Below are 16,689 nucleotides of genomic sequence, written 5' to 3' on the forward strand. Positions count from 1 at the left end.
AGGGGCAGATTCAATGTACCCTGGGCCCAGAACTGTCCACCTAACCTGGGCTCACACCCCCCCCCATGCAAGACAAGCATGCGCCCACTGTGCACCACCCTATAGTAGATGTCCCGTTGTGTAGCCCCCCCAAACACACACATTTAGTAGATGACCCCGTGTAGCCTCACCCTTTAGTAGCTGGCCCCCTGTGTAGTCCCCTCCCTTAGTTCAATGCCCCCTGTGTAGTTCCCCCTTGAATCATTGGCCCCCTGTGTAGTCACTTCTTAGTTGACCGCCCCTTGTGTAGTCATTCCTTCTTTAATCCTTGGCCCCCTGTGTAGTCACCCCATTAAGTCCATGGCCCCCTGTGTAGTCACCCCCTTAGTCCATGGCCCCCTGTGTAGTCACCCGCTTAGTCCACGGCCCCCTGTGTAGTCACCCGCTTAGTCCACGGCCCCCTGTGTAGTCACCCGCTTAGTCCACGGCCCCCTGTGTAGTCACCCGCTTAGTCCACGGCCCCCTGTGTAGTCACCCGCTTAGTCCACGGCCCCCTGTGTAGTCACCCGCTTAGTCCATGGCCCCCTGTGTAGTCACCCGCTTAGTCCATGGCCCCCTGTGTAGTCACCCGCTTAGTCCACGGCCCCATGTGTAGTCACCCCCTTAGTCCATGGCCCCCTGTGTAGTCACCCCCTTAGTCCATGTCCCCCTGTGTAGTCACCCCCTTAGTCCATGGCCCCCTTGTAGTCACCCCTTAGTCCATGGCCCCCTTTGTAGTCACCCCCTTAGTCCATGATTCTGTGTAGTCACCCCCTTAGTCCACAGCCCCGTGTAGTCACCCCCTTAGTCCATGATTCTGTGTATTAACCCCCTTAGTCCACGGCCCGATGTAGTCACTCCCTTAGTCCACGGCCCCCTGTAGTCACCCCCTTAGTCCACGGCCCCCTGTAGTCACCCCCTTAGTCCACGGCCCCGTGTAGTCACCCCCTTAGTCCACGGCCCGGTGTAGTCACCCCCTTAGTCCACGGCCCGTGTAGTCACCCCCTTAGTCCATGATTCTTTGTAGTCACCCCCTTAGTCCACGCCCCCGTGTAGTCACCCCTTTAGTCCACGGCCCCGTGTGCAGCTCCCCTAAAGTAGTTAAATAGGAAGAAAAAAAACCCTCATCTCCCACACGCTCCTCCTCTTCCAGCACAGGCAGTAAGAGTTATAGATGCTACCTGGGCCGGGAGTCCCAGACGCCTGTCAGCATCAATTGAATAGTGCGCTCAAGTGTCCTGGACTCCGGGGATGGCCCTGCAGCTGCACATCACTCAGGGGCCCAACAGAAGAGGCTCCGGTGGGCCCCTGAGTGATGTACAGCTGCAGTAAGATCAGATTTGAGGCGGTTTGTACGGACATGGCCCCCCAGGAGCCTGGGGTGGCCTCTCGAGCCGACTGCATTATAATCTGCCCATGGTGTGCAGTCAGTACAGATTAGTCACCGACAGTTTTCTTACCCTCTCTCTATACCACTTGATCCCGCCACCAAAGTGGAAATCTTTAGTGAATTCCTCCAGATTAGAAAAGGTGTTGAGCTCTGGGTACAGTTCTTGCTCAGACATTGAATGACGAAATCTTGATGGAGTGGACCTAAACCTCCCTCCCCGCCCCCGCCCCCTCCATCCCGCCTGTCCTCGATGAGGTGGCTGCTGCTCCGGTCGTCTTTCGTATCCTCCCTGTGGCCCAGAATAGCCGAATCTGCCCCCTTCTGGTCGGTCATAGTAACTGCAGGAGAAAGAAAAAATAATATTCTGTGTTTTCTATGAACCTGTAATAGCAACTAGCAGATATTATCATCCATGCATCCCTGATGAGTATTACTACAGAAGATGTCCACCCCTAATCCTTAGAAGAACACAATGACCCCATCCCATCCTAGCACAGCCACATGTACAGGGCAATATACAAGTATTGTAGTTTATTATAGGACTAAATAAAGCAATGTCCGATTCATTGTATTCAGGATCCGTGAATGTTACTGTGGATTCCCTCATCTCTGCTTCTCTCTGAACTGGCCATTCGGTGTGCCATGTGACGCTACACGCTACACACATATTCCCACAATCCCCCTTGCTTGCATACACCGTTGAGACCATCTAACAATACTTCCAGGACAGACTAGGGGACTGCAGTGGAACTGAATGACCACATTGGAGAATTCTATTATGTGGACATAACTGAGGGCAACAGCTGTCCAACAGCCCAACCCATAGACTTATTATGACTGTGGGACCCTTACCAAAAGTTCTGCAGTTGCCCATAGCAACCAAACAGGATGGAGCTCTCTTTTTTTTCTAATTTACTTTTTATTTTATACACAAAACCAGAATAAATATAAAAAAAGGTGAAACCTAAAGTCTCGAACATTGGTAGGGACATCGGCCATCAGTACATCAATAATCACAATTGTACTTTCCAGACTTCATTACATAGAGGTCTTGCCCCCCACGCCAATGTGAGATACCTCGCCATTAACCAATCTGTCCACTCTCGAACCCTTACTTCCACACTGCCCCTAATTCCTATCCACTTATGACTCTGTACTGTCCCGCCCGCCCTCCGGGCAACAGACCGCCAGGCTCAGTCACAATGTTAATGAACATTGCCCTTAATATTAATTCAATTGTCTCTATCACAAGGCTCTAAGCTGAACCAGACCATTCATACAAGAAAAAAATAATTTATAAGCGGTACTACAGGTCTGCCTGCTTCAACTAAGAAACATTTCAGGCCATTGAGTCCACTTTAGCTACTCACATGTACACTAAAGCGAGTGTCCCCATATCCTGAGACACACTCACACTAAGGCTCCGTTCCCACTGAGCAAAGGTAGCGGAATTCCGCGACGGAATTGTCCGCCGCGGAATGCCGTTAGCCTCCCGCTCATAATGGGACTTTATGGGAGGCGCGCGCTCCTGCCCTGTCCGCGCTGAAGAATGAACATGTTCATTCTTCAGCGCGTACAGAGCAGCAGCGCGCGCCTCCCATAGACTCCCATTATGAGCGGGAGGCTAACGGCATTCCGCGGCGGACAATTCCGTCGCGGAATTCCACTAGCTTTGCTCAGTGGGAACGGGGCCTAAGCCCGAAGCTCCTGATGGCCTTTACAACCATATATTATGATCGATCAGTACCACCATTCGTATCAGGTCAGTCCACACTCACTCCTGGTTCAATGCTACTATAAAGTTAGTTAATATAGCCTAATAGCAGAGCAATCTATTAAATTGTATCAAGATATACTGTGTTTTTTTATCCATATTATCCCTTCCATATCACCCATGACGCAATATAACTGGGCCCACTGGTCGGCCACCCATTGCACAGGCCGGACGGCACGGAATCCCCCCCCTAAGAAAAAAAAAACTAATGAAAAAACAAAGTAGAAAGAACCAATCGCCTATCCACTCCTATTCAATTATATGGCGCCAGGGAAAAAAGACCCTTATTCACAAATCAAATCTATATTAAGCTCTGCAATAGTTATCCAGATCACCGCTTGTATATATGATTCAGAATCTTCCAAAATACCACATGTTGCAATGATGCCAATGCCTTTCTTCTATCATAACTAGAGATGAGATAACCTTGAGTATGCTCGAGTCCATCCGAACCCGATCGTTCGGCATGTGATTAGCGGTGGCTGCTGAAGTTGGATAAAGCCCTAAGGCTATGTGGAAAACATGGATATAGTCATTGGCTGTATCCATGTTTTCCAGACAACCTTAGAGCTTTATCCAAGTTCAGCAGCCCCTGCTAATCAAATGCCGAACGTTCGGGTTCGGATGGACTTGAACCCGAACCCGGTTCGCTCATCTCTAATCATAGCCCCTCCTACCTGTCCCACCTCTCCCAACTCTCAAGCACCTAACTATTTATCCATTCCCAAGCAAGCCCTCCTTCTCCCCCTCCCCCAGAAAAAAAAACAAAAAAACCAAAACCAGCTCTCTCCAACTCTCCCCCCTCACCAACAGACTGTAACAAACACTGTCCCATTGGCCAAAGCGCCCATGTCTTTTTAAATTACAAGATATTATTACATTTTTTAGCTCGTAAATACTCCATCGTAATCATTTTTTTATACCCCTTTCCCATTCCTTTATATCTGGGGGCCTGGATTGAATCCAATAGCTCAAGATACAGTTACGTCCCATAAATAGTGTTTTAGCAAGCATAGACCTTAGGTGTGGAGAACAATCCACCCCTGTAAGGTCCCCAAGTATGCAAATTAGCGGTTCCAGGTGTATTTTAATTTTTGTAACTTTCTCTAATTTGGCCACTATTCCCTTCCAATATCTGAAAAGCTTTGGGCATCTCCACAACATATGCACTAAGTCTCCTCTCTCATCCTGACACCTCGTGCACATGTCTAGACTCCTCACTTTAATCTTTGCTATATTCGCGGGGGTATAGTAAGGCCTATAAATTATGAATAGTTGCGAAATCATGAGATTGGAACAGGGACTACATAGGATGGAGATTTCATTTAAAAAAAAAAAAACTGTCTAAAAAATAAAAGCTGTAGACTGATAAATTGCTATGGGCGGTGGCTCCGGTTATAGTTCTTACCTCTCTCTGGATAAACCATCGTAGGAGTTCATCCAAGATCCTGATGAAGACATGTAAGCGTCTCGGCCATAGTCCATAAATCCAGGATTAGGGAAGTCAAAACCTTTATGGGGATGAAACAGATTTGAGTAAGTGCAACTCCTTAAATCATCGTCTTTTGTCATGAGGGTAAAAAAAAAAAAAAAAGTTCAAGTCTAGACCAGTGTTTCTCAACTCCAGTCCTCAAGACCCACCAACAGGTCATGTTTTGAGGATTTCACAGGTGATATAACTATAGTCAGTGCCAGGGCTGTGGAGTCGAAGTCGTGGAGTCAAAGCTAGTTTTGGCTGGAGTCGGAAAAAATGTACCGACTCTGACTCCAGCTTTAAAAAAAAAATCTTTAAAAAAATTTTGAATTTCATTTTGATATAAATTTTATAAGTTTTGCTCATCAATATATTTTATGAGCAACATTCTAATAGGTCACTGAACTATTGTTTCTGAGCTGGAAGAGTCCATTGTGTGTGTGGGGGGGGGATCTGTGCTGTTCTCTTCCTGGACGCTAGATGATTGTATATGAGCAGCAGCGTAATATGAAGATATCCGGTGTAATATAGAGGAGGAGGTGAAGACATAAGTAGTGTAGCTATAACCTCTGTCCTGTGGTGTTTTCTCTCTGGGAGAAGATTGTGTGTTTTTCTTCAGTGTTCTATGGCTGCAGCTGTGTGTGTGTGTGCGCTATGGCTGCAGCAGGCTGTGTGTATGCTCTGGCTGCAGAAGGCTGTGTGTATGAGTGTGTGTGTGTGTGTGTGTGTGTGTGTGTGCGCGCGCGCTATGGCTGCAGACGGCTGTGTGTGTATGCTATGGCTGTAGCAGGCTGTGTGTGTGTGCTATTGCGTGCCCCTCAACATCACTATGTGTGACCCCTCAACATCACTATGTGTGACCCCTCTATATCACAGGTATCTGGCATTGTTAGCAGTGTTTCTTTGTGTATGGAGAATATTTAGTTAGAAACATAGAAGACTGTCAGCAGGAAAAGACCACCTGCTCCATCTAGTCTAGTTGTGAGTAGTTCAGGATATGGAGGCTGGAGACTGGCTGCATCCACTGCACACAGGAGAAGCTGCTTTATATACAGTATTCCTTTATTCACTCAAAAGTCGCCCCAGGATCATGTGGGACATTAGGGAGAAGCTGCTGAGACACTGTGATAGATAACTCCCCTGGTATATGACCGGCCATTTATGAAGGAGCAGGAGTTGGAGTCGGGAGTCGGTGCTGATAAAATTCAGGAGTCGGAGTTGGAGTCGGTCCTGATAAGATTCAGGAGTCGGAACTGCGGCTTACCGACTCCACAGCCCTGGTCAGTGCACCTGTAACTGCCACAGCTGTTCGTTGTATGGGATATCCACAAAACATGACCGGTTGGTGGGTCTTGAGGACTGGAGTTGAGAAACACTGGTCTAGGCGGAACAGTGATTGGCCCCATTCAAGATCTATGGATCTGGTCATGAATCTGTGTGGGAAAAGCAAAATAGCGGATATTTCAACACAATAATCCAATGTACAGCCATGGCCAAAAGTTTTGAGAATGACACATATTATATTTTCACATGATCTGCTGCCCTCTGGTTTTTATGTGTGTTTGTCAGATGTTTTTATCACATACAGAAATATAATTGCAATCATATTATGAGTAACAATCAATATTTGCAGTGTTGACCCTTCTTCTTCAGGACCTCTGCAATTCTCCCTGGCTGCTCTCAATCAACTTCTGGACCGAATCCTGACTGATAGCCGTCCATTCTTGCACAATCAATGCTTGCATTTTGTCAGAATTTGTTGGTTTTTGTTTGTCCCGTCTCGATGACTGACCACAAGTTCTCAATGGGATTAGGATCTGGGGAGTTTCCAGGCCATGTACTCAAAATCTCTATGTTGTGTTCCCTGAGCCATTTAGTCATCACCTTTGCTTTATGGCAAGGTGCTCCATCATGCTGGAAAAGGCATTGTTGATCGCCAAACTGCTCTTGGACGGTTGGGAGAAGTTGCTCTTGGAGGACATTCTGGTACCATTCTTTATTTATGGCTGTGTTTTTAGGCAAGACTGTGAGAGAGCCGATTCCCTTGGCTGAGAAGCAACCCCACACATGAATGGTTTCAGGATGCTTTACAGTTGGCATGAGACAAGACTGGTGGTAGCGCTCACCTCGTCTTCTCCGAATAAGCTGTTTTCCAGATGTCCCAAACAATTGGAAAGGGGATTCATCAGAGAAAATGACTTTACCCCAGTCCTCAGCAGTCCACTCCCTGGACCTTTTGCAGAATATCAGTCTGTGCCTGATGTTTTTTCTGAAAAGAAGTGGCTTCTTTGCTGCCCTCCTTGAGGCCAGGCCTTGCTCCAAGAGTCTCCGCCTCACAGTGCGTGCAGATGCACTCACACCTGCCTGCTGCCATTCCTGAGCAAGCTGTGGGATCGGGCTACCAGCAGCTGAAACACTTTTTTAAGAGACGGTCCTGGCGCTTGCTGGTCTTTCTTGAGCGCCATGGAGCCTTTTTGGCAACAATGGAACCTCTCTCCTTGAAGTTCTTGATGATGCGATAGATTGTTGACTGAGGTGCAATCTTTCTAGTTGCGATACTCTTCCTCATTAGGCCATTTTTGTGCAGTGCAATGATGACTGCACATGTTTCTTTAGCGATAACCATGGTTAACAAAAGAGAAACAATGATGCCAAGCACCAGCCTCCTTTTTAAGTGTCCAGTGGTGTCATTCTTACTTAAAGGCATAGTGCGGCGCTAAACAATTATTCACTAAATAACACACATTACAAAGTTATACAACTTTATAATGTATGTTATGTTAGTGAATGGCCCCCTTCCCAGTGTCCCCCCCACCCCCGAAGTGTAGTGCACTATACTCACCTGATTCGCGGGATAAACCGAACCGCTCAGACCGTCCCTCGTGCCGACCCCCTCTGCCGCGTCATCAGCTGCTGAGCCGCAATTGGCTGAGCATAACTGTGCTCAGCCAATCGCGGCTGAGCAGCTGATGACGCCACAGAGGGGGGGCCGGCATGAAGGATGGTCGGAGCGGTTCGGCTGGCCTCTCAAAGATGACATAATTGTCACAAGATGGCGGACGGGGTCGACACGAATCGGGTGAGTATAGAGCACTACACTTCCGGGTCTAGCGTGGGTGGGAGGGAACACGGGGAAGAGGGCAATTCACTAACATAACATACATTACAAAGTTGTATAACTTTGTGTGTTATTTAGTGAATAATTGTTTAGCGCCGCACTACCCCTTTAATCATGACAGATTGATCTCTAGCCCTGTCCTCATCAACACCCACATCTGTGTTAATGGAGCAATCAGTGAAATGATGTTAGCTGGTCCTTTTAAGGCAGGGCTGCAATGATGCTGAAATGTGTTTTGGGGGATAAAGTTCATTTTCTAGGCAAATATTGACTTTGCAAGTAATTGCTGTTAAGCTGGTCACCCTTTATAACATTCTGGAGTATATGCAAATTGCCATATTAAGAACTGAAGCAGTAGACTTTGTAAAAATGTATATTTGTATCATTCTAAAAACTTTTGGCCATGACTGTAATGGGAACAGGCCCCATGTCCATCATGCCCTAGTAAGGGGTAAAAGCATTGATTGGGAACCTGAGGCCTTCAAGCTGTTGCAAAACTACAATTCCCATCATGCCTGGACAAGAAAGCCAAAGACTTGGCTGCCCAAGCATCATGGGCGGCAACCAGTCATGTGGGCGGGGAGCCACCTGTGACTAGTCACCGCTTTCTGCCTGTCAGCGCGCAGTGACCCTTAGCGACGCATGACGAGTATACTCGTCATGCAGCCGTTAAGGGTAAACAGAGAGGGCTCCTGGCGTAAGCCCTCTCTGCAGCCCGTGGTCCCCAGTTGCTATGTGCAGCTGGGGACCACGGGTACTAGCCGGCGCAGCCGAACGCCGCTCCCGGCTAATTAACTATTTAAATGCAGCTTTCAAAGCTCACAGCTACTTTTAAATAGTATCTGTGACCCTCTTCCTGATGTCTAGTGGGGGGGGGGGGGGGGGGGGGGGGGAGACCTCTCATGCGATCGCGGAGGGGATCCGCGGTTTTGCAGCATATTTTATAGAAAAACTAAGTCTGTATTTGCAAAGTATAATTGGTGTCACAAAAAATTAGGGCTCATGTGGGTCTGTAGGGGATAATATGCAAGCGCCGTGGCCTTTAAAACACGAGGAGGAAAAAAACGAAAGCGCAAAAATGAAAACTGGCTCCCTCCTTAAAGTGACTGTACCACCAGGCCCAGGCTGAAGCACTGGAGGTGGGCCGACCCACCCTTAGTGGGAGGAAACCCTAGCCACTCTATGATAGGGTTCCATTGATTCTAATGGAGTCACGTCATGGAGGGGCTGGAGTTTCTTCCCACTGGGGATGGGTTGATCCGCCTCCAGTGCTTCAGCCTGGGCCTGGTGGTACAGTCACTTTAAAGGAAATCTGTCCGGTTTATATCATGCTTAGAGCTCAAGTGTCAATGAGGCGTTGCTGAACGTATGGAAGGTAGTCATGTCGCCTAGGTAACCGCATAACAACAGCGTAATTTCTAATAGCTAGAATAGAGGGGGAGCACAGAAGCTAGTGGACGCTATATAGTTGCCTCGGCCACCCAGCGTCATCTACAAGTCTCTACACTGGTCTGTACTTTCTCTGGCTGAACACGTCGTCTCATCTGCCAAGAGCTGAGGACGGTTTATATTGTTTTCGGGAAAAGATTCAGTAAAACATCCTGCTCACTGTAAGCTTAGGAGTCCAGTGGGCGGCCCTACATAGTGAGGGGAAACCAGGGGGGGGGAGCAGGATAAGGTGCACTAACTACAATATGGGGGCAGGATAAGGTGCACTAACTACATTATGGGGGCAGAATAAGGTGCACTAACTACAATATGGGGGCAGGATAAGGTGCACTAACTACAATATGGGGGCAGGATAAGGTGCACTAACTACAGTATGGGGGCAGGATAAGGTGCACTAACTACAATATGGGGGCAGGATAAGGTGCACTAACTACAATATGGAGGCAGGATAAGGTGCACTAACTACAGTATGGGGGCAGGATAAGGTGCACTAACTACAATATGGGGGCAGGATAAGGTGCACTAACTACAATATGGAGGCAGGATAAGGTGCACTAACTACAATATGGAGGCAGGATAAGGTGCACTAACTACAGTATGGGGGCAGGATAAGGTGCAGTAACTACAGTATGGGGGCAGGATAAGGTGCACTAACTACAATATAGGGGCAGGATAAGGTGCACTAACTACAATATGGGGCAGGATAAGGTGCACTAACTACAATATGGGGCAGGATAAGGTGCCCTAACTACAATATGGGGGCAGGATAAGGTGCACTAACTACAATATGGGGGCAGGATAAGGTGCACTAACTACAGTATGGGGGCAGGATAAGGTGCAGTAACTACAATATGGGGGCAGGATAAGGTGCACTAACTACAATATGGGGCAGGATAAGGTGCCCTAACTACAATATGGGGGCAGGATAAGGTGCACTAACTACAATATGGGGGCAGGATAAGGTGCACTAACTACAGTATGGGGGCAGGATAAGGTGCACTAACTACAATATGGGGGCAGGATAAGGTGCACTAACTACAATATGGGGCAGGATAAGGTGCACTAACTACAATATGGGGCAGGATAAGGTGCCCTAACTACAATATGGGGGCAGGATAAGGTGCACTAACTACAATATGGGGGCAGGATAAGGTGCAGTAACTACAATATGGGGGCAGGATAAGGTGCACTAACTACAATATGGGGGCAGGATAAGGTGCAGTAACTACAATATGGGGGCAGGATAAGGTGCACTAACTACAGTATGGGGGCAGGATAAGGTGCAGTAACTACAATATGGGGGCAGGATAAGGTGCACTAACTACAATATGGGGGCAGGATAAGGTGCACTAACTACAATATGGGGGCAGGATAAGGTGCACTAACTACAATATGGGGGCAGAGTGGGGTGTAAGTACACAGGGGGCGCCTTACTACACTGTGGGGGCTGTGTTGCTGTTATTACAGGCAGTATAGGGATGGTACACAGCTGCTGCAGCTATAGGACTCCGCTTACACCCAGGTTATACATCTGGCTGCTCTATTGTGCTGCAATTACTATTCCTACAAGGTTCAGTAATAGGAACTACAACTCCCAGCAGATGCTGAGACAATGCATCCTGGGAAGTGTAGTGTCACACGTCCGTCTGCAATGCGCGCCCACCGTTTATACCCGGAGATCTTCCGTTCCCCGTATATCCGCTCCTTCCGTACATGTTGAGTCTCCGGAGTGTATTATCCGTGTCCCACGTATGTCCCCCCCACGCGACGTTGGCTGGTGTCTCCCCTCAAGCGCTTATTGGTCGCCGTCACTTGTCCTTCATTATTCGCCGTTATAATTGGCTACAATCTCAATACTCCCGCCTTTTCCAGTTCGCAGTGCCCGCCCACATCACTCTGCAGCCAATCAAATGGGGTAGACTGTCATGTGCTCCAGACGCCGTATATTCTACTGTGGGAACGCAGCCTCATGGGTTCGAACAAGTTCGAACCCATAGGCTGCGTTCCCACAGCAGAAAATACGGCGTCTGGAGCACATGACCGTATACCGCCATTTGATTGGCTGCAGACACCAGCCAACGTCATGTGTGTGGGAGGGAGATCGGTGAGACATGGACAATGTGGAGAATGTGGAGAGTGCACTCCGGAGACTCAACAACTACGGAAGGAGCGGATATACGGGGAACGGAAGAGCTCCCGGTATAAACGGTGCAGACGGCTGTGTGACACTACACTTCCCAGGATGCAGTGTCTCAGCATCTGCTGGGAGTTGTAGTTCCTATTACTGAACCTTGTAGGAATAGTAATTGCAGCACAATAGAGCAGCCAGATGTATAACCTGGGTGTAAGTGGAGTCCTATAGCTGCAGCAGCTGTGTACCATCCCTATACTGCCTGTAATAACAGCAACACAGCCCCCACAGTGTAGTAAGGCGCCCCCTGTGTGCTCCCCTGGTACTTACACCCCACTCTGCCTCCATATAGTAGTTAGTGCACCTTATCCTGCCCCCATATTGTAGTTAGGGCACCTTATCCTGCCCCCATATTGTAGTTACTGCACCTTATCTTGCCCCCATATTGTAGTTAGTGCACCTTATCCTGCCCCATATTGTAGTTAGTGCACCTTATCCTGCCCCCATATTGTAGTTAGGGCACCTTATCCTGCCCCCATATTGTAGTTACTGCACCTTATCTTGCCCCCATATTGTAGTTAGTGCACCTTATCCTGCCCCCATATTGTAGTTACTGCACCTTATCCTGCCCCCATATTGTAGTTACTGCACCTTATCCTGCCCCCATATTGTAGTTAGTGCACCTTATCCTGCCTCCATATTGTAGTTAGGGCACCTTATCCTGCCTCCATATTGTAGTTAGTGCACCTTATCCTGCCCCCATATTGTAGTTAGTGCACCTTATCCTGCCCCCATATTGTAGTTAGTGCACCTTATCCTGCCCCCATATTGTAGTTACTGTACCTTATCCTGCCCCCATATTGTAGTTACTGCACCTTATCCTGCCCCCATATTGTAGTTAGTGCACCTTATCCTGCCCCATATTGTAGTTAGTGCACCTTATCCTGCCCCCATATTGTAGTTAGGGCACCTTATCCTGCCTCCATATTGTAGTTAGGGCACCTTATCCTGCCCCCATATTGTAGTTACTGCACCTTATCCTGCCCCCATATTGTAGTTACTGCACCTTATCCTGCCCCCATATTGTAGTTAGGGCACCTTATCCTGCCCCCCCTTCCCCCCTGGTTTCCCCTCACATTGTAGGACCGCCCACAGGACTCCTAAGCTTACAGTGAGCAGGATGTTTTACGGAATCTTTTCCCGAAAACAATATAAAAACGTCCTCAGCTCCTGGCGGATGAGACGACGTGTTCAGCCAGAGAGTGTACCTGCAGTTACATGGTCCCACGCACTCTGGAGAGAGCAGTTTAATGGCGTGCAGATGATGCCAGGTGGTCGAGTAGCCGAGGCAACTACAGTGGTGTGAAAAAGTGTTTGCCCCCTTCCTCATTTCCTGTTTTTTTGCATGTTTGTCACACTTAAGTGTTTCAGAACATCAAGCCAATTTAAAGTGACTGTACCACCAGGCCCAGGCTGAAGCACTGGAGGCGGACCTACCATCTCTTAGTGCAGGCATGTCCAAACTTTTTTCGAAGAGTGCCAAATTTGATGAAGTGAACATGTGCAGGGGCCGACCATTTTGCTTGACATTCTTTGGACCATTAAAATGAATGCAAATAAACTTTTTTTTACAAAGGTTATTGAAAACGGCACACTTTTTATACTTAAAAAATCCCGGGGCACACCACCAACCAAAATGGCACAAAATGACACTAAAACAGTACATATTATACATATAGTTAATAATATAGATTCTAAATGTATTTATACTCACTCAGTGTGAAACCTGGGCCTGTTTCGATAAACACAAAAGGGATATCCCTGTTTCTCTCCCCCATCCCCATGTTTTTCTCCCCCCTGATTCTCTCCCGTTTCTCCCCATCCCCATGTTTCTCTCCCCCCTGCTTCTCCCCCATCCCCATGTTTCTCTCCCCCCTGCTTCTCCCCCATCCCCATGTTTCTCTCCCCCTGCTTCTCCCCCATCCTCATGTTTCTCTCCCCCCTGCTTCTCCCCATCCCCATGTTTCTCTCCCCCCTGCTTCTCCCCCATCCCCATGTTTCTCTCCCCCCTGCTTCTCCCCCATCCCCATGTTTCTCTCCCCCCTGTTTCTCCCCCATCCCCCTGTTTCTCTCCCCCGTTTCTCCCCCATCCTCATGTTTCTCTCCCCCCTGCTTCTCCCCCATCCTCATGTTTCTCTCCCCCCTGCTTATCCCCCATCCCCATGTTTCTCTCCCCCCTGCTTATCCCCCATCCCCATGTTTCTCTCCCCCCTGCTTCTCCCCCATCCTCATGTTTCTCTCCCCCCTGCTTCTCTCCCATCCCCATGTTTCTCTCCCCCCTGCTTCTACCCCATCCCCATGTTTCTCTCCCCCCTGCTTCTCCCCCATCCCCATGTTTCTCTCCCCCCTGCTTATCCCCCATCCCCATGTTTCTCTCCCCCCTGCTTATCCCCCATCCCCATGTTTCTCTCCCCCCTGCTTCTCTCCTGTTTCTCCCCCATCCCTGCTCACCTTCCTTGAGATGCTCGCCGCTGGCGCCGTCCCCCTCACCTACTGGCCCGGACGTGCTCCTCCAATCAGGGGAGACCGGGAGCGTGGTGCGTGGCACACCACGCTCCTGGTCTCCCCTGATTGGAGGAGCACGTCCGGGCCAGTAGGTGAGGGGGACGGCGCCCGCGGCACACTGGTTGAAAAACACTGCTCTAGTGCACGGGAAAGAAAAGCCGAAATCTCGGACATCGCGAGATTTCGGCTTTCCTTTTCTGTGCACTAGAGTGGCGTGGCACAAGGCATCTGTTGCTGCCGGACACCTGGGGGGCCGTAAAAGTTCGGAACGCGGGCCGCAAATGGCCCGCGGGCCGGACTTTGGACATGCCTGTCTTAGTGGGAAGAAACTCCAGCCCCTCCATGACTTTACTCCATTAGAATCAATGGAACCTTATCATAGAGGCGCTAGGGTTTCCTCCAACTAAGGGTGGGTCGGCCTGCCTCCAGTGCTTCTGCCTGGGCCTGGTGGTACAGTCACTTTAAACAATAGTCGAGGACAACACAAGTAAACACAAAATGCAATTTGTAAATGAAGGTGTTTATTATTATTAAAGGAGAAAAAAAATTTAAACCATCATGGCCCTGTGTGAAAAAATGATTGCCCCCTAAACCTAATAACTGGTTGGGCCACCCTTAGCAGCAACAACTGCAACCAAGCGCTTGCGATAACTTGCAATGACAGCGTTCTGGAGGAATTTTGGCCCACTCATCTTTGCAGAATTGTTCTAATTCAGTTACATTAGAGGGTTTTCAAGCATGAAAGCGAGAATTATTACTTACCGATAATTCGTTTTTCATGAGTCCATCATGACAGCACCACCTGGAGATTGAATGCCATTAGTCCTAATAGGAACAGGAAGCACGAGAGGTTACAAAGGGCCCCTCCCCATCTCGCCCTCAGTGTTTATCAATTACTATCAACATAGCATATCTTAACACAAGTATAATAATAGAATTATAAGGGCGGGTAATAAACGGGTGCTGTCATGATGGACTCATGAAAAACGAATTATCGGTGAGTAATAATTCTCGCTTTTCAGACCGTCCAGTCATGACAGCACCACCTGGAGACATACCAGATCACTAATTAGGGGGGGACCACAGCCTGTAGCACTTTCCGTCCGAACGCTAGATCTTGGGACGTGGCCACGTTCAGCTTGTAGTGTCGATAGAAGGTATGAGGGGATGACCATGTAGCCGCTCTGCAAATCTGTTCAAGTGAAGCTGCAGATTTCTCTACCCAGGAGACAGACATAGCTCGAGTAGAATGCGCTTTTAAGGCTTTTGGTACTTCCTTATTTAAAGCTTTATAGGCTTCCGCAATTGCCGATTTCATCCATCTTGCTATAGATGCCTTTGAAGCCTTCTTGCCCCTGTTGGGGCCTTGAAATTGGAGAAACAGATTAGCGTCCGTTCTCCAGGCTTTGGTATTTTGAAGATAAGTGAGAACTGCCCTGCGAACATCTAAGGTATGGAAACAAATTTCCTTATCGTTTTTAGGAGGATCACAAAAGGACGGCAAGTTGATATCTTGTGACCTGTGGAAATTTGAAACCACCTTAGGAAGAAAAGACAGGTTCAGCTTGAGGACAATTCTATCGTCTAGAACCGTAAGGTACGGTTCTTCCGTGGAGAGTGCCTGGATTTCGCAGACTCTTTTCGCCGATGTTATGGCAACTAAAAAAACGGTCTTTAGTGTCAAAAATCTTGTAGATAGTTCCTGGATAGGTTCAAAAGGTTTTTGGGTTAGAGCCTGTAGGACTAGGTTTAAGTCCCAGGGGGGAGTAAGGTTTGAGATTTTCGGTTTTAATCTCGAAACTGCTTTGAAAAATCTTTTAATCCACCTGTGCTCCGCAATTGGTGAATCGAAGAAGCAACCTAACGCAGACACCTGGACCTTAAGTGTACTGAGCGAAAGTCCTTTATCTAGTCCTTGTTGCAGGAAATCCAGTATTTGCGGCATGTCCGGTTTACAGGGATCAGGGGGAATGTCGCCACACCATGCGCAGAATTTTTTCCAGTATTTTAAGTAAATAGAGGATGTAACATCTTTTTTGCTACTTAGCATGGTGTCGATAACTCTTGGCGAAAGGCCCCTGCGAGCTAGGAGGGACTTTTCAGTAGCCAGGCCGCTAAGTGGAGTTGCTGAATCCCTTGGTGATTTAGCGGACCCTGGACGAGAAGATCTTCCCTTTGAGGTAGTAGGAGGGGACCTTCTATTGTCAGCTTTTTTAGGAGACAAAACCAACTTCTTTTTGGCCATACTGGAGCTATGAGTATGAGTATGAGCAACTAGGATTTTTTGTAGAGCTCTTCCTAACAGGGGAAATGGAGGGAACGCGTAGGCTAGATGGAAATTCCATGGCTGGATTAGAGCATCCACCGCCTCCGGATTGTCTTTTGGGTTTAGGGAGTAAAACTTTTCCACCTTCTTGTTTTTCTTTGTGGCGAATAGGTCCACCTCCGGAGTTCCCCATCTTTCTGTTAGGTTCAGGAACTCTTGTTGATTTAGACTCCATTCTCCTGGTAACATCTTTTCTCGACTCAAGAAGTCTGCTTTTGTGTTGTTTGTCCCTTTTAGGTGGACTGCTGACAATGACTGAATGTGTACTTCCGCCCAGCTGAAGATTTCTGCTGCCATTTTTTGTAGGAGCGAGTGACGTGTCCCACCTTGGTGATTTATGAACGCTACTGTAGTCGCGTTGTCTGAGTATACCTTGACATCCTTTCCGTGTAGGAGATGTTCTGCACCTTTTAGTGCTTTGTATACTGCCTTCAGTTCTCTTAG

At 48.2% G+C, this 16,689-nt stretch overlaps 2 protein-coding genes across 4 annotated transcripts in view; one reads left to right on the top strand and one right to left on the bottom strand.

The window, feature by feature from the left end:
• The window catches only part of LOC138784166 (A-kinase anchor protein 8-like), a 94,594-nt gene that overhangs the window by 25,544 nt on the left and 52,361 nt on the right, over positions 1-16,689 (top strand). The window lies entirely within an intron of this gene.
• Positions 1-16,689, bottom strand: part of LOC138767732 (A-kinase anchor protein 8-like) — a 69,012-nt gene that overhangs the window by 7,926 nt on the left and 44,397 nt on the right. Inside the window, exons 1-3 of one of the 3 annotated variants that reach the window (XM_069945466.1) lie at positions 10,896-11,037; positions 4,591-4,693; positions 1,479-1,746 (exon numbers count right to left, since the gene is read on the bottom strand). In XM_069945466.1, the coding sequence (XP_069801567.1) occupies positions 1,479-1,746; positions 4,591-4,693; positions 10,896-10,938 (414 nt within the window). In that variant the 5' untranslated portion in view covers positions 10,939-11,037. Of the gene's footprint in view, positions 1-1,478; positions 1,747-4,590; positions 4,694-10,886; positions 11,038-16,689 lie in introns of those variants that run through there. The other 2 variants (XM_069945456.1, XM_069945475.1) reach the window with 2 other exon arrangements.

The sequence above is a fragment of the Dendropsophus ebraccatus genome, chromosome 1, assembly GCF_027789765.1.
Source record: "Dendropsophus ebraccatus isolate aDenEbr1 chromosome 1, aDenEbr1.pat, whole genome shotgun sequence".
In the NCBI taxonomy this organism is placed as follows: domain Eukaryota; kingdom Metazoa; phylum Chordata; class Amphibia; order Anura; family Hylidae; genus Dendropsophus; species Dendropsophus ebraccatus.